General features: G+C 46.3%; 1 protein-coding gene across 4 annotated transcripts in view; it reads left to right on the top strand.

The window, feature by feature from the left end:
* The window catches only part of LOC121309866 (mitogen-activated protein kinase kinase kinase 3-like), a 64,871-nt gene that overhangs the window by 23,258 nt on the left and 17,938 nt on the right, over positions 1 to 23,675 (top strand). For all 4 annotated transcript variants that reach the window (XM_041243052.1, XM_041243043.1, XM_041243026.1 and 1 more), the window contains exons 3-5: positions 9,385 to 9,494; positions 13,571 to 13,611; positions 19,909 to 20,008. In XM_041243052.1, coding sequence (XP_041098986.1) covers positions 9,385 to 9,494; positions 13,571 to 13,611; positions 19,909 to 20,008 — 251 coding nt within the window. The remainder of the gene's footprint in view (positions 1 to 9,384; positions 9,495 to 13,570; positions 13,612 to 19,908; positions 20,009 to 23,675) is intronic.

The following is a 23,675-nucleotide window of genomic DNA, read 5'->3' as shown; positions in this document are numbered from 1 at the left end:
GCTTTCCTGCTCGCTGGACTACCCTGAAGGCATAGGGCTGCAAGGCCAAGTACCACCGTGTGATTCTGGCGTTGCTATCTTTCATCCGGTGAAGCCATGCTAAGGGGGCATGATCTGTAACCAGGGTGAAGTGTCGCCCCAGGAGGTAGTACCGGAGTGACTCGACTGCCCATTTTACGGCGAGACACTCCTTCTTGATGGTACTATAATTTTTCTCGTGGGGAAGGAGCTTTCTGCTGATGTACAGGACTGGGTGCTCGCTTCCCTGAACCTCCTGCGACAACACTGCCCCAAGACCTCTCTGACGCATCCGTCTGCAGGGTGAACCTCTTACCAAAATCCGGGCTGCATAGCACTGGTTTACTACACAGCCTCCGCTTCAAGGTGAGAAAGGCCCTCTGGCACAACTCCGTCCACTGAACAGTATTTGGGGCAGCCTTCCGGGTGAGGTCTGTCAAGGGAGCAGCGAGCGTAGCCAAGCTCGGAATGAACTTTCTATAATAGCCCGCTAGTCCCAAGAAAGAGCGCACCTGGGTTTTGGTTGTAGGAACCGGCCAGTCGGCCAAGGCTTTCACCTTAGCAACCAGCAGTCTGATCTGGCCACCCCCTACTCGATACCCCAAATACTCCGACTCTCTCTTCCCAATGGCACACTTCTTTGGGTTAGCAGTGAGCCCCGCCTCCCGCAAGGATTGCAGCACCGCCGCTACCTTACACAGATGACTCGGCCAATCCTCACTGTGGATAACCACGTCATCTATGTAAGCAGCGGCGTACTGCTGATGGGGCCGCAAGATGCGATCCATCATCTGCTGGAAAGTGGCGGGTGCTCCATGCAACCCAAAGGGCATGGTCCTAAATTGGTACAACCCGAAGGGAGTCGAAAACGCCATCCTCTCTCTAGATTCCAGAGTCAGGGGTATCTGCCAGTACCCCTTCGTTAAATCCAGTGTCGTCATAAAATGAGCTGTGCCTAGACGCTCCAGCAACTCATCTACTCGGGGCATCGGATAAGCGTCAAATTTCGATTTCTCATTGATTCGTCTGAAATCAATGCAAAATCGAGTTGACCCGTCTGGCTTATCGACTAAAACGATCGGACTGTTCCAGTCACTTTGGGACTCTTCTATTACCTCCAGTCTCAGCATTTCGTCAATTTCCGCTTTTATTACCTGTCTTTTACGCTCAGGTATACGGTACGGCCTCTGGCGAACTAGCGCCCCAGGCTCAATATCAATGTGATGATGGGCTACTCGAGTCTGCCCCGGGACAGAAGAGAAAACATCAGGAAACTCCGCCACCAGACTGTGAGCCTGACATTTCTGCGTTGGTGTCAGATTCTCAGCAATCTGTACCGATCCTTTCTTGCCAACACAGAAAGATCAGGTCCCAGGTCCGTGACGTCATCTGCATGCGCCACTAACAACGCCTCTGGTTGCAAACATGGCTTTAAGAGGTTGATATGATAAATGTGTTTCTCTCTCCGTCGCTCCGGCTGGCAGATCTCATAGTCCACCTTCCCAACCTGGCGTGTAACCTCTAAGGGTCCTTGCCACTTAGCCAAGAGTTTCGACTCAGAACTGGGTAATAAGAGAAGTACCTTATTCCCCGGCTGAAATGTGCGCAACCGGGCTCCTCGGTTATATTGTGTCTCCTGTCTGTGCTGTGCCTGCTGCAAATTGTCATGTGCCCATTTCCCAACAGACTCAAGACGTTTGCGCAGGTCCAACACATGCCAGACGGTATCGGTCGAATTGTCCTGCTGCTCCTCCCACATCTCTCTGACCAGGTCGAGCACGCCCCGGGGTCACCGCCCATACAGCAGCTCGAATGGTGAAAACCCTGTAGAAGCCTGGGGAACCTCTCTGATAGCAAAGAGAAGGGGAGGAATCAGCTGGTTTCAGTAACGCACATCACTACGAATAAACCTGCGTAACATGTTCTTAAGGGTCTTATTAAAGCGTTCCACCAGACCGTCGGTCTGAGGATGAAACACAGAGGTCCTAATGGTCTTAATTCCTAAAAGCTTGCATGTTCCGCGAATTAGCCGGGACAAAATTGGTGCCTTGATCGGTTAGTATCTCCTTGGGAATCCCCACCTGGGAAAAAACCTTTACAAGCTCGTTGGCAACAGACTTAGCAGACATAGATCGGAGGGGAATAGCCTCTGGATAACGCATAGCGTAATCCAGAATGACAAGTAGGTGGGTGTATCCTGCAGCGCTCCTCTCTAATGGCCCAACTATGTCCATCCCAATACGCTCAAACGGAGCTTCCACTAGGGGCAAAGGCACCAGTGGGGCTCGTGGAACGGCTCTAAGGCTGGCCTTTTAACATTCCCCACAACGCTCACAAAACCGTTTGACATCGCCATCCAGCTCCAGCCAGAAGAACCGTGACACAAGCCTTGCTTTAGTTTTATCCCTTCCCAAATGACCAGACAGGGGAATAGCGTGAGCCAGCTGCAACAAATCCTCCTTAAAGGGCTGAGGAATGAGCAACTGATGACGCACTTCACCGGTCTGGGGTAATTTATCAACACGGTACAGCCGGTCTCGATCAATTTCAAAGTGGGGTTACGTGGCTGCGCATCTGGGCTCGACCAACCAACCATTAACCAACGCTGCTTGGTCAAAGAGCCTGCCCAGCACGTCGTCGCTCCCTTGCTCGAGTCGGAAGTCACGGGAACAAGCTAAGAAATCAGCTCCCATGGCTTCCAGCTCGGGGTCAAGTCGATCCAGAGCAGAGGCAGCCGAGCCAGACCCCTGCGCTGGCTCTGCGACCTCCCCCCCGGACTCTTCACCAACCGCCCCCACCTGAAACTTCTCCGACTCCCTCCATTGCCAGCCCTCATTCTTAGCGATCCGGTGCTCCCGTTTAGTTTTACGGGGTTTAAATTTATGACGAAACCATTCTGGATCACGAAAGGGAAAAATCTCTCCAATTACTTCCTTTTTCTTCGCCAATAAAGAGGACGGGGCTGTCAGGGCAGTCAACTAATCTTTAAACTGCTCACAGTCCCATCCCAGAACTACTGGTACCGGCAATCGAGGACATAATCCTACCTGCACCTGCGTCACCTGCTGGCCAATAGTCATACACACATTGATCTTGGGATAGGAGTGGACATCCCCATGAAGGGAAAAATCTCTTCAAGGATGGTTGTTCTTCAAAAATGTAGTACTAGAGGTGCAAAACAATTACATCCCTAAAGTAGACAAATCTAAATGTAAAACTAAATTGCCAAAATGGTTTAATAGATCAATTAAAAAAAATATTCAGCGAAAAAAGGCACTTTACAGAGCATTAAAAAAGGACCGAAAAGAAAGTACGCAGAAAGAGTACACGGAACTGCAAACGCAAGTCAAAAAGGAAGTTAGAAAGGCCAAGAGAGAAATAGAAATGAACATTGCTAAGGGAGCTAAAACCAGTTCCAAAATGTTTTTCCAATATTACAACAGCAAGAGAACATTCAAAGAGGAGATTAAATGTTTAAGAGATACAAATGGCAAAATCGTAGATGAAGAAAAAAAAATAGCAAATATGTTAAATGATTACTTTTCACAAGTTTTTACAAAGGAAGATACTGACAACATGCCCCACATGTCATCCAGTTCCTATCCAGTTTTAAATAACTTTAGCATAACTGAGGCAGAAGTGTTAAAGGGACTAGGAGCTCTTAAAATAAACAAATCCCCTGGGCCGGACGAGATCCTCCCAGTAGTACTCAAAGAAATGAAAGAAGTAATTTACAAACCGCTAACCAAGATCATGCAGCAGTCTCTTGACACAGGGGTGGTACCGACAGACTGGAAAATTGCAAACGTAATACCGATCCACAAAAAGGGAAACAAAACTGAACCAGGTAACTACAGACCAGTAAGCCTGACTTCTATTATATGCAAACTTATGGAAACTATAATAAGATCCAAAATGGAAAATTACCTATATGGTAACAGGGTACTGGGAGACAGTCAACATGGTTTTAGGAAAGGGAGATCGTGTCTAACTAACTTGCTTGATTTTTTTGAGGATGCAACATCGATAATGGATAATTGCAAAGCATATGACATGGTTTATTTAGATTTCCAGAAAGCTTTTGACAAAGTCCCGCACAAAAGATTAATTCTCAAACTGAACGCAGTTGGGATTCAAGGAAACACATGTACATGGATTAGGGAGTGGTTAACATGTAGAAAACAGAAAGTACTGATTAGAGGAAAAACCTCAGAATGGAGTGTGGTAACCAGCGGTGTACCACAGGGATCAGTATTAGGTCCTCTGCTATTCCTAATCTACATTAATGATTTAGATTCTGGTATAGTAAGCAAACTTGTTAAATTTGCAGACGACACAAAAGTAGGAGGAGTGGCAAACACTGTTGCAGCAGCAAAGGTCATTCAAAATGATCTAGACAAGATTCAGAACTGGGCAGACACATGGCAAATGACATTTAATAGAGAAAAGTGTAAGGTACTGCACGCAGGAAATAAAAATGTACATTATAAATATCATATGGGAGATATTGAAATTGGAGAAGGAATCTATGAAAAAGTCCTAGGAGTTTTTGTTGACTCAGAAATGTCTTCATCTAGGCAATGTGGGGAAGCTATAAAAAAGGCTAACAAGATGCTCGGATACATTGTGAAAAGTGTTGAATTTAAATCAAGGGAAGTAATGTTAAAACTGTACAATGCACTTGTAAGACCTCATCTTGAATATTGTGTGCAGTTCTGGTCACCTCGCTATAAAAAAGATATTGCTGCTCTAGAAAGAGTGCAAAGAAGAGCGACCAGAATTATTCCGGGCTTAAAAGGCATGTCATATGCAGACAGGCTAAAAGAATTGAATCTGTTCAGTCTTGAACAAAGAAGACTACGTGGCGACCTAATTCAAGCATTCAAAATTCTAAAAGGTATTGACAGTGTCGACCCAAGGGACTTTTTCAGCCTGAAAAAAGAAACAAGGACCAGGGGTCACAAATGGAGTTTAGAAAAAGGAGCATTCAGAACAGAAAATAGGAGACACTTTTTTACACAGAGAATCGTGAGGGTCTGGAATCAACTCCCCAGTAATGTTGTTGAAGCTGACACCCTGGGATCCTTCAAGAAGCTGCTTGATGAGATTTTGGGATCAATAAGCTACTAACAACCAAACGAGCAAGATGGGCCGAATGGCCTCCTCTCGTTTGTAAACTTTCTTATGTTCTTATGTTCTTAATACATTTAATGTGCACCCGTCCCAATATACGTTTATGCCCCGGTGAGATTAGGCTCTCCTGTACTAGAGACTGACCACACCCTGAATCCAGGAGAGCCTGGGTTTTTGTACTATCCACTGTCACAGGAATAACAAAACCTGTGTGCTGAAGTGACTGAGGTAATTGAATGCGCCTACCTGGTCGACTGAAGTCACACTCCATCACGGGGCAGTCCCGGGCGAGGTGGCCTACCTCCCTGCACGTCCAACACCTCGGTGGGCTGGTTTCTCTCCCCGAAGTTTTGGCAAAAGGGGGAACACTGGAGCCATAAAAGGGGCTTGCCGGTAAGGCATCTGCGCGAGACCCCGGTCCGACACTGCAGCAGCACGTGGGTATCCCCACCCTGCCCCAGTTCCCGGGCCAGGAGCTCCCGCCAACACCCCCCGACCAAATCCTGGACTACCCCTTCCCTCCAGTCCCTTTGCCCTCTCTGGGGCCATTTGAGGGGAAGATCCAGTAGCCGCACTCATCCCCGGCAGTTTCGCAGGCGGTGGCTCCGCTGCCTGGTACTGCTCGGCTAGATCGACCGCCCGATCCAGAGTATCTGGTGCCTGTCGCTGGACCCATAGCTGAGGTCCCGGCGCCAGACACTCCAGAAACCGCTCCACCACGATCAGCTCCACCAACCTCACTTTGGTGACCGCATCCGGGTTCAGCCAGCCCATGGCATAAGCTTTTAGCCGGTGAGCAATAGCTCAGGGGTGCTCCCCCGCAGCAAACTGCTCCTCCTGCAATTTCTTCCGGTAGCCCTCCGGTGTGGCTCCCACACGATTCAGGATGGCTGCCTTCAGCAGGGGATAATCCAGCATGTGCTCCGGGGACAGCGTCCTCGCAGCTGCTTGAGCCTCCCTGGTGAGTTGGGGCAACAAACAGCTAGCCTACTAAGCTTGGGGCCACCCGGCCGAGATCGCCGTGGCCTCGAACACCTCCAAGTAGGCGTCAGGTTGATCCTCGGCCGTCATTTTGGTGGGTCTCTGTAGGGAGTGGTCTGGAGCTGCGGGTCTAGCCGCCCCCTGCACTGCAGCGGTGAGAGTCTGTCGCAGGAGGTCCATCATCGCGGCAAACTGGGTAGCATCCATTGCCAGTCTGCTCCTTCTGTAGATGCACTGCTTGGGGCAATGCCAGTGAATCCCACTGCTAACACCACTTGTGGAAGGGTGGTGGGTAATTCACTGACACAGGAGACAGACAGGTGGATTTGGCAACACCGCACAGGTGCCCAGTTTTTTTTTGGGGTGCTCTTTTTCTTTTGGCCCGCAGATGGCGCTGTGGGTCCGTGGTCCGCTTACCAACTATGGTAAACAGAGCCACGGGAATACCAAGCGATGGTACACAATACCGGCGCCCTTGCAGGTGCTTTGAAACAATAATTCAAAACAGAAGGCACAAATAAACAGGAAAAATAAAAGTTACAAAACTACAAAGAAAAAAGGTGCTGCACTTGACAGCTATATCCCAGTTGCCGCTACCCGCCTGACTAACTAGCCTGCTCCGTTACAATACTCCGGGGTCTGCCCAAGGGTCCCCCGCTCTCACTGTCTCACTGTGAGAGTCTTTCTTTTTCTTTTTCTCCCGGCTGATTCCCGGTCCTGGACCAGAACTTCCGCACTCTCGTCGTGTCTAAGTGGGCAGACCTGAGGAAACAGCTGAGCATTATTTTATAGGGCTAACAATCTCCCAAGACTCGCCTCTCAGCCATTCAGAGAGGGGGAAAGTCCACACACCCACTTTCCCACCTCCCCGTATCACTGCCATGACTCACAGGCGGTTGTTGGACGACTGCCGCCCTCTTCCTGCAGCCCTGTGAACACGCCAGCAGAGTCAGCACAGATCTCCCCCTGCTACAGGGTTTTATTATCAGTATAGATTGCAGGATCATGTTTGTGTGGGTTTTATTATCAATATAGATTGCAGGATCATGTTTGTGTGGGTTTTATTATCAGTGTAGTGTGATTGCAGGATCGTGTTTGTATGGGTTTTATTGTCAGTATAGATTGCAGGATCCTGTTTCTGTGGGTTTTATTGTCACTATAGATTGCAGGATCCTGTTTCTGTGGGTTTTATTGTCAGTATAGATTGCAGGGTCCTGTTTCTGTGGGTTTTATTGTCACTATAGATTGCAGGATCCTGTTTCTGTGGGGTTTTTTTACCAGTGGGTCCCCCACTTGTTAAGTACATTATTGTATTTCTAGGCCCTTGGAATGCAAATTAATAATACCATGTGTTTGCTTCTTAGGAGCAGCTTGGTATGGGTGTGAAACGATTTCACTTTAAGAAATCCCTAGTCATACTAAAGGTATGTCTCTTTTAGCCAAAGAGTTAATTGCAGTGCCAATAGAGCTAAGGATAGTGAAGATGAGATCCCCTGTATTTCAATGAGAGGTAAACTATAGCGTGAAGTATGATTCAATTCCTGCTCCTCCTTCCTCTCTCTCCTAATCTCCGTTCATGATAACATTCCTACAGGGATTGAGTACAAAGAAGCACATTGCTGCTGTGGATCAGCTCAACAGAATGATCATGTCATGAACAGTGTGCTGCCAGATTCTTACAACACATGCAAATAAACCCTCTTCCCAGTCATGTAACCTTCCAGTGTGCTACATGTGAAGCACACACGCCAGGAAATAATAAGGGTAGTTCATACCCAGCGAAGAGGACAGCAGGCGGCTCGGGGTACCTCGTGGGTCTGTCGCAGTCAGACCCCCCCCCGTCTTGATTTATGTTGAATAACATGGAAGGAAGTTTGAATGCAATATAAGATGCAAGTGTTTGCAGGTTTGTACACTCTGTTAGTTTTAAAAGGAGATTATCAGAGGAGGTATAGTAACTGGTAAATGCGGGATTGTAAGATTGCATTTCATTGCACTGACGACGACCGTCTGACTGCTGGAATAAACACAATTGCACATTGCTGGAGGAACCGATGCGCTCAAGAGATAACACAGGTTAAGCATAAAGAAAACAAAGGGCCACACCAAGACAACAACATCTGAGGCAGTGTGAGCCAGAACCAGTTTTCTCTACGACACGTACATGAGACTCTCCGCAGGGGGTTGCCTGGGTGATTGAAGCCACAAAGAGAAGGAAGGAAGGTGGGGCTGAGGTCTGTGGTTACTTAATCAAGGTGCACTCAGCTCAGCTTTTACCTCACTTCTCTCTTTCATTGAGGCTAGTATTGGAGACTTGTCGATCGAGAAAGTCCTGGAGGATCAAACCTACAGTATTGCATTGTATTATTTTGTTCTGTTATGTTTTGTTTTGAACTTGAGTTTTGCAGCGTGCAGTTTGCATATGAAAATGTGATCTGTACTGTTTTGCTTTGAGCATTCTTTTTGTTTCCGGAATTAAACCTGTATATATTGAATAAACCAAACTTATATCTGAAGAAAAGGACTGTGCATTTCTTTCATCAAGAAACAACTACTCACTATTTTTAAAAATGACTTCAAGTTGAGCTGTGGATTGTGAAAGTGCTTGCATTAGGAAGGCAGAAGGGCCCTGAATGGGGATTATTTTACCAAGTCAAAGCTGACGTCCCTCTGCCTGAAGCTACAGTGACTGCAGAACATGCCAAGCTGTAAACTGTTGTGTTGCCAATGAAGTCCCGAGGTGCAGCACTTTGTAACAGTCATGTGATCACACTGCTTCCGACCAGCCAGCACACACTTGTGTGGAATCTCCTTGGCAATGATGTGGCTAACTTGCACACATTGGCTCAACAAGTGTACTCAGTTGTGTAGTGCCAGCTGTTTCAAATGAAAATACATGTTTGTGAAATCATGTGTTGCTTCTTCAAGTGCAGTAAAAGTGTTAAGATTCAGGAAAGTATTTTGTTCGATGTAACCTCTTTAACGTCATGGCGTAGATGAAATGGAATGCTGATGTGTCCGTTGCCACGGTGACTTCAGGCCGTGTACAGAGACTGTTTCAGCACAGAACTGTCCCATAATTCATGTTCCAGACCTGTCACATTGCCTTTGAATCTCAGCTCAGTTGTTTCAACCTGTAATGTAGCTTATTATCAGAGTATTGAAGTTGATATTGTTGCTTCCCTCAGTAAACTGTGAAGCGCTGATTCCAGAACTGAGTCTGACCTTGTGTGACCTCGATTCTGTTTACAGACGATGATGAAGCGCTCAATTCGATTATGAAAGATCTGGCTGCCCTGGGCCGCTTCGGGGGATTACTGGATGGCAGTAAACAAAGAAATACCTACCTACCTCTCAAGCAGGTGAGTTGAGATTGAATACCTACCTACCTCTCAAGCAGGTGAGTTGAGATTGAATACCTACCTACCTCTCAAGCAGGTGAGTTGAGATTGAATACCTACCTACCTGTCAAGCAGGTGAGTTGAGATTGAATACCTACCTACCTCTCAAGCAGGTGAGTTGAGATTGAATACCTACCTACCTGTCAAGCAGGTGAGTTGAGATTGAATACCTACCTACCTGTCAAGCAGGTGAGTTGAGATTGAATACCTACCTACCTGTCAAGCAGATGAGTTGAGATTGAATACCTATCTACCTGTCAAGCAGGTGAGTTGAGATTGAATACCTATCTACCTGTCAAGCAGATGAGTTGAGATTGAATACCTATCTACCTGTCAAGCAGGTGAGTTGAGATTGGGATGTTGGTACATTTGTTGGTACTGCTAAAACCACCCCAGCTGAAATATATAATCAATATCAGGAATGGAAATAAAACTCCTATTGTGTAACATTTTCACCCTTTCAATAAGCTTGATAAGCCACAGTGTGTATAGATAACAAGCCTGGGTGTATCTTATTACACTGATAGTAAAATCAGGAATGGATCAAACAGCTATGCAGTGGGAGTCTTCTTTCCATCCCTGAACATAGCCATGGAAATTTACCCCATATTTATAAATAATAAAACCTAAAGTTAGACTTGTAATATGTATATAAAATCAGGAAAAACAATGAGAATTGAACCGAGACGAGACCCCTCCCATGAGACCTGCTGAGCATTGTGGGTGATGCTGTGACATGGCGTGGTCCACACTGGAAATCAGCAGCTCAGTCCTCCCGCCTCTCTAACCTCCCCAGTTTCAGAGCTCTGATGTCTGTTCTGTTGTAAGGATGACAAAGCCCCTGATTGTATCCGCTCAGCCTCACCTGCTTGTTGTTTGCACAAGTTCTCTTACATGATGCTCTGCAGTGTTCATTCCTCCTTTCAGCTGCTGCATCACCTGCAGACTGCAAAGCAAGCAGCAATTTATTGCAAGAATAGTAAATAAACAAACACTTTGATAATTACAGAGCCAAACCCAGCCTAACCTTTCTGCTGAGTGAAGAGCAGTTCATGCCCAGAGCAAGTATTAGCTATTAGAAACAGAAACACGCCTGTCTCGCGTACCATGAATGCGTGAAACTCACAAAGATTTTTACGCTCACATCCGCATGCATGTCACAGTTTAGAGTAAAAACGCTTATCCAAATCACAATTTATTTTAGTTCTTGATAGTCTTAACACACATGCTCTGCATAGCTGGGTGCAACTCAAATTGTATTGTTAATTGTTTGTAAAGAACGGGCAGGATGTGTGGAGCTGTCAGTGCAGACTGCTTTAGGAAGCTCCTGGGCTGGTTGTGACTCACACTTGATAGATTGAGAAGGTCCTGGGCTGGATGTCTATTTACACCTGATAGACTGAGAAGCTCCAGGGCTGGTTATCTGTTCACACCTGATAGATTGAGAAGCTTCTGGGCTGGATGTCTATTTACACCTGATAGATTGAGAAGCTCCAGGTCTGGTTGTGACTCACACCTGATAGATCGAGAAGCTCCTGGGCTGGATGTGACTCACACGTGATAGACTGAGAAGCTCCTGGGCTGGTTGTCTATTCACACCTGATAGATTGAGAAGCTCCAGGGCTGGATGTCTATTCACACCTGATAGATTGAGAAGCTCCAGGGCTGGATGTCTATTCACACCTGATAGATTGAGAAGCTCCAGGGCTGGATGTGATTCACACCTGATAGATTGAGAAGCTTCTGGGCTGGATGTCTATTTACACCTGATAGATTGAGAAGCTCCAGGTCTGGTTGTGACTCACACCTGATAGATCGAGAAGCTCCTGGGCTGGATGTGACTCACACGTGATAGACTGAGAAGCTCCAGGGCTGGATGTCTATTCACACCTGATAGATTGAGAAGCTTCTGGGCTGGCTCACACCCCATATGCTGGGATTTCCTCTGCACTGTAATGAAGGACTGGCCCGCTCCTGCAGGGGTGTGTGCTGGAGTCCATGTCTTTGACTCTGGAGGAGCTGGCCTGCTACTTTCTTTCATTTCTTTTGGGTGGTTTGTTTCCTCATTCCCTGCCTCCTGACATTCCTGAACACTTAACAAAATGGAATTGTGTTTTTAATAAATGCCGATGCATGTTCTGTTATGAGCCAAGGCTCTTGGTTATTTAAGCTTATGGGCACACTCAGTGACTGCTGGATGAGTTACAGTTTCCGCGTGATATGTTAAATATTCAGTGGCTTGGTTTGGTCTTATTTGTATTAACCTTTTGCTGCCCAGTGTCCAATATACTTGACATTGCTTAGTCTGTAAGTGGATATAGAATCGTTATAGCACCAGCCATGTGACAAGTGAAGGGTATTTGATTGGACGAGTGTGAAGGATCCGTCTCAAGTTCAAGGTTTCTGTCAGCAGCTGCCTAAATACTCCCATCATTAGGCTACAGTACAGATATTTCTCCAGTCCGTTTATTGTACCCTGCAGGATACAGTGCAGTGCTAATTGTGAGGGGAATTTCCCCAGTGCCAGTTAGGTGCGCTTGAGTTGAAAGATGGTATGTGTGCATATGAAGTGCTGAAGTCACGTCTGCATGGCTGTACTGTGTGTGTGTGTGTGTGTGTGTTAGTTAGTGAAGTCACGTCTGCATGACTCTACAGTGTGTGTGTGTGTGTGTGTGTGTGTGTTAGTGAAGTCTCAGCTGCATGGCTGTAGAGTGTGTGTTGGTGTGGGATTGTCTTTGCAGTACTAGGAGGCTGTGTGGTCCGGTAGTTAAAGAAACAGGCTTGTAACCAGAAGGTCCCTGGTTCAAATCCCAGCTCAGCCACTGACTCATTGTGTGACTCTGAACAAGTCACTTAACCTCCTTGTGCTCTGTCTCTCGGGTGAGACGTTGTGCACATTTATTACAACACCTTCATTTATATCCTTTGCGTACCCACCTGCATGAAAACCTCTGGAGATGAGAATTTTTTAAATACATTTTTTAGTCATCTGTGATATAGAAACAGTAGGTACTTGTGTGAAAACATTAGACGACTTTGTGCTTTAGTTAGGCGTCTTAAACAATTTCACACCATTTCCAACCACTTGTGGCTGTGTGTTCCTTTTCTGTTACTATTTTAATGAATTGCATGTGTGGCTGATTAAATTCATCACTTAAATTAAACAATCACTAATTTGCTTGTTTTGACAAGATTTTCAGTTCCAGTGGTTTGATTTCATATGCACAACCAATCAAAACTACAGAAGCAATGAGGTGTTGTAATGCATGTGCACACTGCTGAACTACAGAAGCAATGGGGTGTTCTAATACATGTGCACACTGCTGAACTACAGAAGCAATGGGGTGTTGTAATACACGTGCACACTGCTGAACTACAGAAGCAATGGGGTGTTGTAATACATGTGCACACTGCTGAACTACAGAAGCAATGGGGTGTTGTAATACATGTGCACACTGCTGAACTACAGAAGCAATGGGGTGTTGTAATACATGTGCACACTGCTGAACTACAGAAGCAATGGGGTGTTGTAATACATGTGCACACTGCTGAACTACAGAAGCAATGGGGTGTTGTAATACATGTGCACACTGCTGTATGTTGTTGTGCAGTACAGTATATATCTATTTATTCATGTATGGGGTTGTTTGCATGCTCTGTGTGTTTATGAACCACCTAAAGAAGAAATAATCTACTGAAAGTCATTCCAAATGTGTGCCTCCTCACTAACCTGATGATCTTACCATTTGAGGATATTTGATAAATCTGGTGGTTTATTTATACAAGATTTATCACCTCCGGTGGAAGTGGAAAGTCCACACACGAGGAATGTGGTGTGAAGGTATTTGACCCTCGTCCTTTACAGAGTGCAGAAGGAATCTTGTTTATCTTAACTTTTCCTGGAAATCTTTTTTTTTGTTTTGTTAATGTTTTATGAACTATGCGTCCTTCTTTAGTTTTCAGCATTTCATAGACACAGTAATCACACCAGCCATGACAGCATTACTCAACATGTACTCTTCACTCTCCCTTTTCAGCAAGATGTCCGAATCAAACTGGAGCACGAGGGGGAGAAAAGGTGAGTCATATGAAATTACCTCAGCATGATGGGAGCTGAGCAGTGAGGGCTGTACACTTTACTGTCAGCTGTGCGTGATGGGAGCTGAGCAGTGAGGGCTGTACGCTTTATTATCAGCTGTGCGTGATGGGAGCTGAGCAGTGAGGGCTGTACGCTTTACTGTCAGCTGTGCGTGATGGGAGCTGAGCAGTGAGGGCTTTACGCTTTACTGTCAGCTGTGCGTGATGGGAGCTGAGCAGTGAGGGCTTTACGCTTTACTGTCAGCTGTGCGTGATGGGAGCTGAGCAGTGAGGGCTGTACGCTTTACTATCAGCTGGTTATTTTCTGGGGGATTTCCTTGTTTTAAAGTGTCAGATAAGGGAGCACGAAGCTGAGTTATTGTTTCTAATAAAAAAAGAAGATAAAACAGGGGAAAAAAAACACTTAGCGCCAAATGTGTATCGCCTGCTCTTTCCTGCCAAACCCGCCCACCCCTTTCTAATCACAAGTTGGTCCTTCCTGAAGCTGGAGCAGCTGGGCTCAGCTGGCGTCTCTGAGTCTGTATTGAATATATTGACTTTTTTTTTTTTTTTGTTACTAATATTAGGAAAATAATGAACACATATTACTAGTACTGTACTCAAATCTTCTGATTTACACAGTAAAAATGATAAAGCAAAGCCATTGTATTCGTTCTGTTTTAAAATGACCAGTTTTCAATATTTTCTCCAAGTACATTTTTATACCAATTCAGAGGAGAAGACATTCTCAGATACAGAGTTGTGGAGATTCATTTAGGAATTTTTGTTTGTTTCAGTGCATTCAAGTTTTTAAGCTCAAACTGGTTTTCACTCTGTATAATGATATGGATGTAGGATTTGTCATCAGGCAGTCTGATTCATGTGCACGGTTGCATTGGTTCACTTTAGTAACCCTCAGATGCTATCGCTGGCATTTAAAAAGGAGAGCCACCTCATTATTGCAGCCTGGCTGGGTGAGGAAGGGAACTCCTAGAATTTGAAACTTCCTTTAAAATCCCACAGCACACGTGTGCCAAAGATCTGTGCAGAGGCGGGCACTTTTCCCTTTTCTGTGCAAAATAAACGAATCTCAACCAAATCCAATATTACTAATCACATTTCAATCAGATTTCCACCAGGAGATTGATTGATCCGCCATATTAACTGAAAACAATACAAATCAGGTGAAAGCGAGTGGAGCAAAGGACATTATAACTATAGGCACGCTGTCACTGTTTCAAATGACACTTTCAACTCTTCAGACCATTAGAACAGACCCCTGGCACACTGGCACTGTTTCAACTCTTCAGACCATGAGAACAGACCCCTGGCACACTGTCACTGTCTCAACTCTTCAGACCATGAGAACAGACCCCTGGCACACTGGCACTGTTTCAGCTCTTCAGACCATTAGAACAGACCCCTGGCACACTGACACTGTTTCAACTCTTCAGACCATTAGAACAGACCCCTGGCACACTGGCACTGTTTCAGCTCTTCAGACCATTAGAACAGACCCCTGGCACACTGGCACTGTTTCAACTCTTCAGACCATTAGAACAGACCCCTGGCACACTGGCACTGTTTCAACTCTTCAGACCATGAGAACAGACCCCTGGCACACTGGCACTGTTTCAACTCTTCAGAACATTAGAACAGACCCCTGGCACACTGACACTGTTTCAACTCTTCAGACCATTAGAACAGACCCCTGGCACACTGGCACTGTTTCAACTCTTCAGAACATTAGAACAGACCCCTGGCACACTGACACTGTTTCAACTCTTCAGAACATTAGAACAGACCCCTGGCACACTGGCACTGTTTCAACTCTTCAGACCATTAGAACAGACCCCTGGCACACTGGCACTGTTTCAACTCTTCAGACCATTAGAACAGACCCCTGGCACACTGGCACTGTTTCAACTCTTCAGACCATTAGAACAGACCCCTGGCACACTGACACTGTTTCAACTCTTCAGACCATTAGAACAGACCCCTGGCACACTGGCACTGTTTCAACTCTTCAGACCATTAGAACAGACCCCTGGCACACTGGCACTGTTTCAACTCTTCAGACCATTAGAACAGACCCCTGGCACACTGGCACTGTTTCAACTCTTCAGACCATTAGAACAGACCCCTGGCACACTGGCACTGTTTCAACTCTTCAGAACATTAGAACAGACCCCTGGCACACTGGCACTGTTTCAACTCTTCAGACCATTAGAACAGACCCCTGGCACACTGGCACTGTTTCAACTCTTCAGACCATTAGAACAGACCCCTGGCACACTGGCACTGTTTCACTGTTCAGACCATTAGAACAGACCCCTGGCACACTGGCACTGTTTCAACTCTTCAGACCATTAGAACAGACCCCTGGCACACTGGCACTGTTTCAACTCTTCAGACCATTAGAACAGACCCCTGGCACACTGTCACCGTTTCACTGTTCAGACCATTAGAACAGACCCCTGGCACACTGGCACTGTTTCAACTCTTCAGAACATTAGAACAGACCCCTGGCACACTGGCACTGTTTCAACTCTTCAGACCATTAGAACAGACCCCTGGCACACTGGCACTGTTTCAACTCTTCAGACCATTAGAACAGACCCCTGGCACACTGGCACTGTTTCAACTCTTCAGACCATTAGAACAGACCCCTGGCACACTGACACTGTTTCAACTCTTCAGACCATTAGAACAGACCCCTGGCACACTGGCACTGTTTCAACTCTTCAGACCATTAGAACAGACCCCTGGCACACTGTCACTGTTTCAACTCTTCAGACCATTAGAACAGACCCCTGGCACACTGGCACTGTTTCAACTCTTCAGACCATTAGAACAGACCCCTGGCACACTGGCACTGTTTCAACTCTTCAGACCATTAGAACAGACCCCTGGCACACTGTCACTGTTTCAACTCTTCAGACCATGAGAACAGACCCCTGGCACACTGGCACTGTTTCAACTCTTCAGAACATTAGAACAGACCCCTGGCACACTGGCACTGTTTCACTGTTCAGACCATTAGAACAGACCCCTGGCACACTGGCACTGTTTCAACTCTTCAGACCATTAGAACAGACCCCTGGCACACTGGCACTGTTTCAACTCTTCAGACCATTAGAACAGACCCCTGGCACAACACTGTTTCACTAGAACAGACCCCTTCAGACCATTAGAACAGACCCCTGGCACACTGGCACTGTTTCAACTCTTCAGACCATTAGAACAGACCCCTGGCACACTGACACTGTTTCACTCTTCAGAACATTAGAACAGACCCCTGGCACACTGACACTGTTTCAACTCTTCAGACCATTAGAACAGACCCCTGGCACACTGTCACCGTTTCAACTGTTCAGACCATTAGAACAGACCCCTGGCACACTGGCACTGTTTCAACTCTTCAGAACATTAGAACAGACCCCTGGCACACTGGCACTGTTTCAACTGTTCAGACCATTAGAACAGACCCCTGGCACACTGACACTGTTTCAACTCTTCAGAACATTAGAACAGACCCCCGGCACACTGGCACTGTTTCAACTCTTCAGACCATTAGAACAGACCCCTGGCACACTGGCACTGTTTCAACTCTTCAGACCATTAGAACAGACCCCTGGCACACTGGCACTGTTTCAACTCTTCAGACCATTAGAACAGACCCCTGGCACACTGGCACTGTTTCAACCTCTTCAGACCATTAGAACAGACCCCTGGCACACTGTCACTGTTTCAACTCTTCAGACCATTAGAACAGACCCCTGGCACACTGGCACTGTTTCAGCTCTTCAGACCATTAGAACAGACCCCTGGCACACTGGTTTCACTGTTTCACTGACACTCTTCAGACCATTAGAACAGACCCCTGGCACACTGGCACTGTTTCAGCTCTTCAGACCATGAGAACAGACCCCTGGCACACTGGCACTGTTTCAACTCTCTTCAGACTGTTTCATTCAGAACAGACCCCTGGCACACTGGCACTGTTTCAGCTCTTCAGACCATGAGAACAGACCCCTGGCACACTGGCACTGTTTCAGCTCTTCAGACCATGAGAACAGACCCCTGGCACACTGGCACTGTTTCAACTCTTCAGAACATTAGAACAGACCCCTGGCACACTGGCACTGTTTCAGCTCTTCAGACCATGAGAACAGACCCCTGGCACACTGCCCTTCTCCCGCACAGGACCTACACAGTGTCCACAGCATTGCCCTTATCCTCCTCAGGACCTACACAGTATCCACAGCATTATCCTTGTCCTTCTCAGGACCTACAGTGTTTATAGCAATCCCTCCTCTTACTGTAACTACCCTGCTCTTACTGTAACCCTGCTACCCTGCTCTTACTGTAAATACCCTGTTACCCTGCTCTTACTGTAAGTACCCTGCTCTTACTGTAAATACCCTGTTACCCTACTCTTAATATAAATACTCCCCTCTTACTGTAAATACCCTGCTACCCTGCTCTTACTGTTAATACCCAGCTTTTACTGTAAATACCCTGCTACCCTGCTCTTAATATAAATACTCCCCTCTTACTGTAAATACCCTGCTACCCTGCTCTTACTGTAAGTACCCTGCTCTTACTGCTCTTACCCCCTAAATACCCTGCTCTTACTGTAAATACCCTGTTACCCTACTCTTAATATAAATACTCCCCTCTTACTGTAAATACCCTGCTACCCTGCTCTTACTGTAAATACCCAGCTCTTACTGTAAATACCCTGCTACCCTGCTCTTACTGTAAATACTCCCCCTTACTGTAAATACCCTGCTACCCTGCTCTTACTATAAATACTCCCCTCTTACTGTAAATACCCTGCTACCCTGCTCTTACTGTAAATACCCTGTTACCCTACTCTTAATATAAATACTCCCCTCTTACTGTAAATACCCTGCTACCCTGCTCTTACTGTTAATACCCAGCTTTTACTGTAAATACCCTGCTACCCTGCTCTTACTGTAAATACCCTGCTCTTACTGTAAATACCCTGCTACCCTGCTCTTAATATAAATACTCCCCTCTTACTGTAAATACCCTGCTACCCTGCTCTTACTGTAAATACCCTGCTACCCTACTACCCTGCTCTTACTGTAAATACCCTGCTACCCTGCTCTTTTACTGTAAATACCCTGCTACCCTGCTCTTACTGTAAATACCCTGCTCTTACTGTAAATACCCTGCTACCCTGCTCTTACTGTAAATACCCTGTTACCCTACTCTTAATATAAATACTCCCCTCTTACTGTAAATACCCTGCTACCCTGCTCTTACTGTAAATACCCTGCTACCCTGCTCTTACTGTAAATACCCTGCTACCCTGCTCTTACTGTAAATACTCCTATAAATACCCTGCTACCCTGCTCTTACTGTAAATACCCTGCTACCCTGCTCTTACTACCCTGCTCTTACTGTAAATACTGTTACCCTCTTTACTGTAAATACCCTGCTACCCTGCTCTTACTGTAAATACCCTGCTACCCTGCTCTTACTGTAAATACCCTGCTCTTACTGTAAATACCCTGCTACCCTGCTCTTACTGTAAATACCCTGCTTTTACTGTAAATACCCTGCTACCCTGCTCTTACTATAAATACCCTGCTCCTGCTATTACTCTTACTGTAAATACCCTGCTACCCTGCTCTTACTGTAAATACCCTGGTAAATACCCTGCTACCCTGCTCTTACTGTAAATACCCTGCTACCCTACTCTTAATATAAATACTCCCCTCTTACTGTAAATACCCTGCTCTTACTGTTAATACCCAGCTTTTACTGTAAATACCCTGCTACCCTGCTCTTACTGTAAATACCCTGCTCTTACTGTAAATACCCTGCTCTTACTGTATATACCCTGCTCTTACTGTAAATACCCTGCTCTTACTGTAAATACCCTGCTACCCTGCTCTTACTGTAAATACCCTGCTACCCTGCTTACTGTAAATACCCTGCTCTTACTACCCTGCTCTTACTGTAAATACCCTGCTCTCTTACTGTAAATACCCTGCACTTTCTATAAATACCCTGCTACCCTGTTCTTACTGTATATACCCTGCTATTACTGTAAATACCCTGCTACCCTGCTCTTACGCTAAATACCCTGCTACCCTGCTCTTACTGTGTGTCCGGTTCTCGTAGAAATCATCATTATACCACTGGCCGTATTGTATCACAACTCGAATCTCGACCCTTTGCAAAAACATTATAACAGTACATATGATCTTATTATCCTGAACATGTGTTTTCACTTTATAGTTTGTTGTTGTTTTCTCCCCAGGATCGTTCAGTTTCGAAGGCCACTGAAATTCAAAGAGTTGCTTCGGAAGGTGACTGATGCCTTTGGAGAGCAGATGGACTTGTATTACCTGAACAATGAGGTAACGTTTGAGATTCTGAGCTACACATGAGAAACTGCAGGGTGCTGTCCTGGGATCCACCCTGATCCAATGAGACAGACTCTGATAGGAGTGACGTGGGGACTCACTCTTACTCTAATATCTTACTCAGTGCTAGCAGTGGAGGCTTATATTAACACATGAGAGAAACTGCAGGGTGCTGTCCTGGGATCCACCCTGATCCAATGAGACAGACTCTGATAGGAGTGACGTGAGGGCTCACTCTTACTCTAATATCTTACTCAGTGCTAGCAGTGGAGGCTTATATTAACACATGAGAGAAACTGCAGGGTGCTGTCCTGGGATCCACCCTGATCCAATGAGACAGACTCTGATAGGAGTGACGTGAGGGCTCACTCTTACTCTAATATCTTACTCAGTGCTAGCAGTGGAGGCTTATATTAACACATGAGAGAAACTGCAGGGTGCTGTCCTGGGATCCACCCTGATCCAATGAGACAGACTCTGATAGGAGTGACGTGAGGGCTCACTCTTACTCTAATATCTTACTCAGTGCTAGCAGTGGAGGCTTATATTAACACATGAGAGAAACTGCAGGGTGCTGTCCTGGGATCCACCCTGATCCAATGAGACAGACTCTGATAGGAGTGACGTGGGGGCTCACTCTTACTCTAATATCTTACTCAGTGCTAGCAGTGGAGGCTTATATTAACACATGAGAGAAACTGCAGGGTGCTGTCCTGGGATCCACCCTGATCCAATGAGACAGACTCTGATAGGAGTGACGTGAGGGCTCACTCTTACTCTAATATCTTACTCAGTGCTAGCAGTGGAGGCTTATATTAACACATGAGAGAAACTGCAGGGTGCTGTCCTGGGATCCACCCTGATCCAATGAGACAGACTCTGATAGGAGTGACGTGAGGGCTCACTCTTACTCTAATATCTTACTCAGTGCTAGCAGTGGAGGCTTATATTAACACATGAGAGAAACTGCAGGGTGCTGTCCTGGGATCCACCCTGATCCAATGAGACAGACTCTGATAGGAGTGACGTGAGGGCTCACTCTTACTCTAATATCTTACTCAGTGCTAGCAGTGGAGGCTTATATTAACACATGAGAGAAACTGCAGGGTGCTGTCCTGGGATCCACCCTGATCCAATGAGACAGACTCTGATAGGAGTGACGTGAGGTCTCACTCTTACTCTAATATCTTACTCAGTGCTAGCAGTGGAGGCTTATATTAACACATGAGAGAAACTGCAGGGTGCTGTCCTGGGATCCACCCTGATCAAATGAGACAGACTCTGATAGGAGTGACGTGGGGACTCACTCTTACTCTAATATCTTACTCAGTGCTAGCAGTGGAGGCTTATATTAACACATGAGAGAAACTGCAGGGTGCTGTCCTGGGATCCACCCTGATCCAATGAGACAGACTCTGATAGGAGTGACGTGAGGGCTCACTCTTACTCTAATATCTTACTCAGTGCTAGCAGTGGAGGCTTATATTAACACATGAGAGAAACTGCAGGGTGCTGTCCTGGGATCCACCCTGATCCAATGAGACAGACTCTGATAGGAGTGACGTGAGGTCTCACTCTTACTCTAATATCTTACTCAGTGCTAGCAGTGGAGGCTTATATTAACACATGAGAGAAACTGCAGGGTGCTGTCCTGGGATCCACCCTGATCCAATGAGACAGACTCTGATAGGAGTGACGTGAGGTCTCACTCTTACTCTAATATCTTACTCAGTGCTAGCAGTGGAGGCTTATATTATATCTTACCACATGAGAGAAACTGCAGGGTGCTGTCCTGGGATCCACCCTGATCCAATGAGACAGACTCTGATAGGAGTGACGTGAGGACTCACTCTTACTCTAATATCTTACTCAGTGCTAGCAGTGGAGGCTTATATTAACACATGAGAGAAACTGCAGGGTGCTGTCCTGGGATCCACCCTGATCCAATGAGACAGACTCTGATAGGAGTGACGTGAGGTCTCACTCTTACTCTAATATCTTACTCAGTGCTAGCAGTGGAGGCTTATATTAACACATGAGAGAAACTGCAGGGTGCTGTCCTGGGATCCACCCTGATCCAATGAGACAGACTCTGATAGGAGTGACGTGAGGGCTCACTCTTACTCTAATATCTTACTCAGTGCTAGCAGTGGAGGCTTATATTAACACATGAGAGAAACTGCAGGGTGCTGTCCTGGGATCCACCCTGATCCAATGAGACAGACTCTGATAGGAGTGACGTGAGGTCTCACTCTTACTCTAATATCTTACTCAGTGCTAGCAGTGGAGGCTTATATTAACACATGAGAGAAACTGCAGGGTGCTGTCCTGGGATCCACCCTGATCCAATGAGACAGACTCTGATAGGAGTGACGTGAGGGCTCACTCTTACTCTAATATCTTACTCAGTGCTAGCAGTGGAGGCTTATATTAACACATGAGAGAAACTGCAGGGTGCTGTCCTGGGATCCACCCTGATCCAATGAGACAGACTCTGATAGGAGTGACGTGAGGACTCACTCTTACTCTAATATCTTACTCAGTGCTAGCAGTGGAGGCTTATATTAACACATGAGAGAAACTGCAGGGTGCTGTCCTGGGATCCACCCTGATCCAATGAGACAGACTCTGATAGGAGTGACGTGAGGGCTCACTCTTACTCTAATATCTTACTCAGTGCTAGCAGTGGAGGCTTATATTAACACATGAGAGAAACTGCAGGGTGCTGTCCTGGGATCCACCCTGATCCAATGAGACAGACTCTGATAGGAGTGACGTGAGGTCTCACTCTTACTCTAATATCTTACTCAGTGCTAGCAGTGGAGGCTTATATTAACACATGAGAGAAACTGCAGGGTGCTGTCCTGGGATCCACCCTGATCCAATGAGACAGACTCTGATAGGAGTGACGTGAGGGCTCACTCTTACTCTAATATCTTACTCAGTGCTAGCAGTGGAGGCTTATATTAACACATGAGAGAAACTGCAGGGTGCTGTCCTGGGATCCACCCTGATCCAATGAGACAGACTCTGATAGGAGTGACGTGAGGGCTCACTCTTACTCTAATATCTTACTCAGTGCTAGCGGTGGAGGCTTATATTAACACATGAGAGAAACTGCAGGGTGCTGTCCTGGGATCCACCCTGATCCAATGAGACAGACTCTGATAGGAGTGACGTGAGGTCTCACTCTTACTCTAATATCTTACTCAGTGCTAGCAGTGGAGGCTTATATTAACACATGAGAGAAACTGCAGGGTGCTGTCCTGGGATCCACCCTGATCCAATGAGACAGACTCTGATAGGAGTGACGTGAGGGCTCACTCTTACTCTAATATCTTACTCAGTGCTAGCAGTGGAGGCTTATATTAACACATGAGAGAAACTGCAGGGTGCTGTCCTGGGATCCACCCTGATCCAATGAGACAGACTCTGATAGGAGTGACGTGGGGACTCACTCTTACTCTAATATCTTACTCAGTGCTAGCAGTGGAGGCTTATATTAACACATGAGAGAAACTGCAGGGTGCTGTCCTGGGATCCACCCTGATCCAATGAGACAGACTCTGATAGGAGTGACGTGAGGGCTCACTCTTACTCTAATATCTTACTCAGTGCTAGCGGTGGAGGCTTATATTAACACATGAGAGAAACTGCAGGG

The sequence above is a fragment of the Polyodon spathula genome, chromosome 3, assembly GCF_017654505.1.
Source record: "Polyodon spathula isolate WHYD16114869_AA chromosome 3, ASM1765450v1, whole genome shotgun sequence".
Lineage (NCBI taxonomy): Eukaryota > Metazoa > Chordata > Actinopteri > Acipenseriformes > Polyodontidae > Polyodon > Polyodon spathula.
Note: the sequence above shows the minus strand (reverse complement) of the source record. Positions and strands in the feature narration are given on the sequence as shown.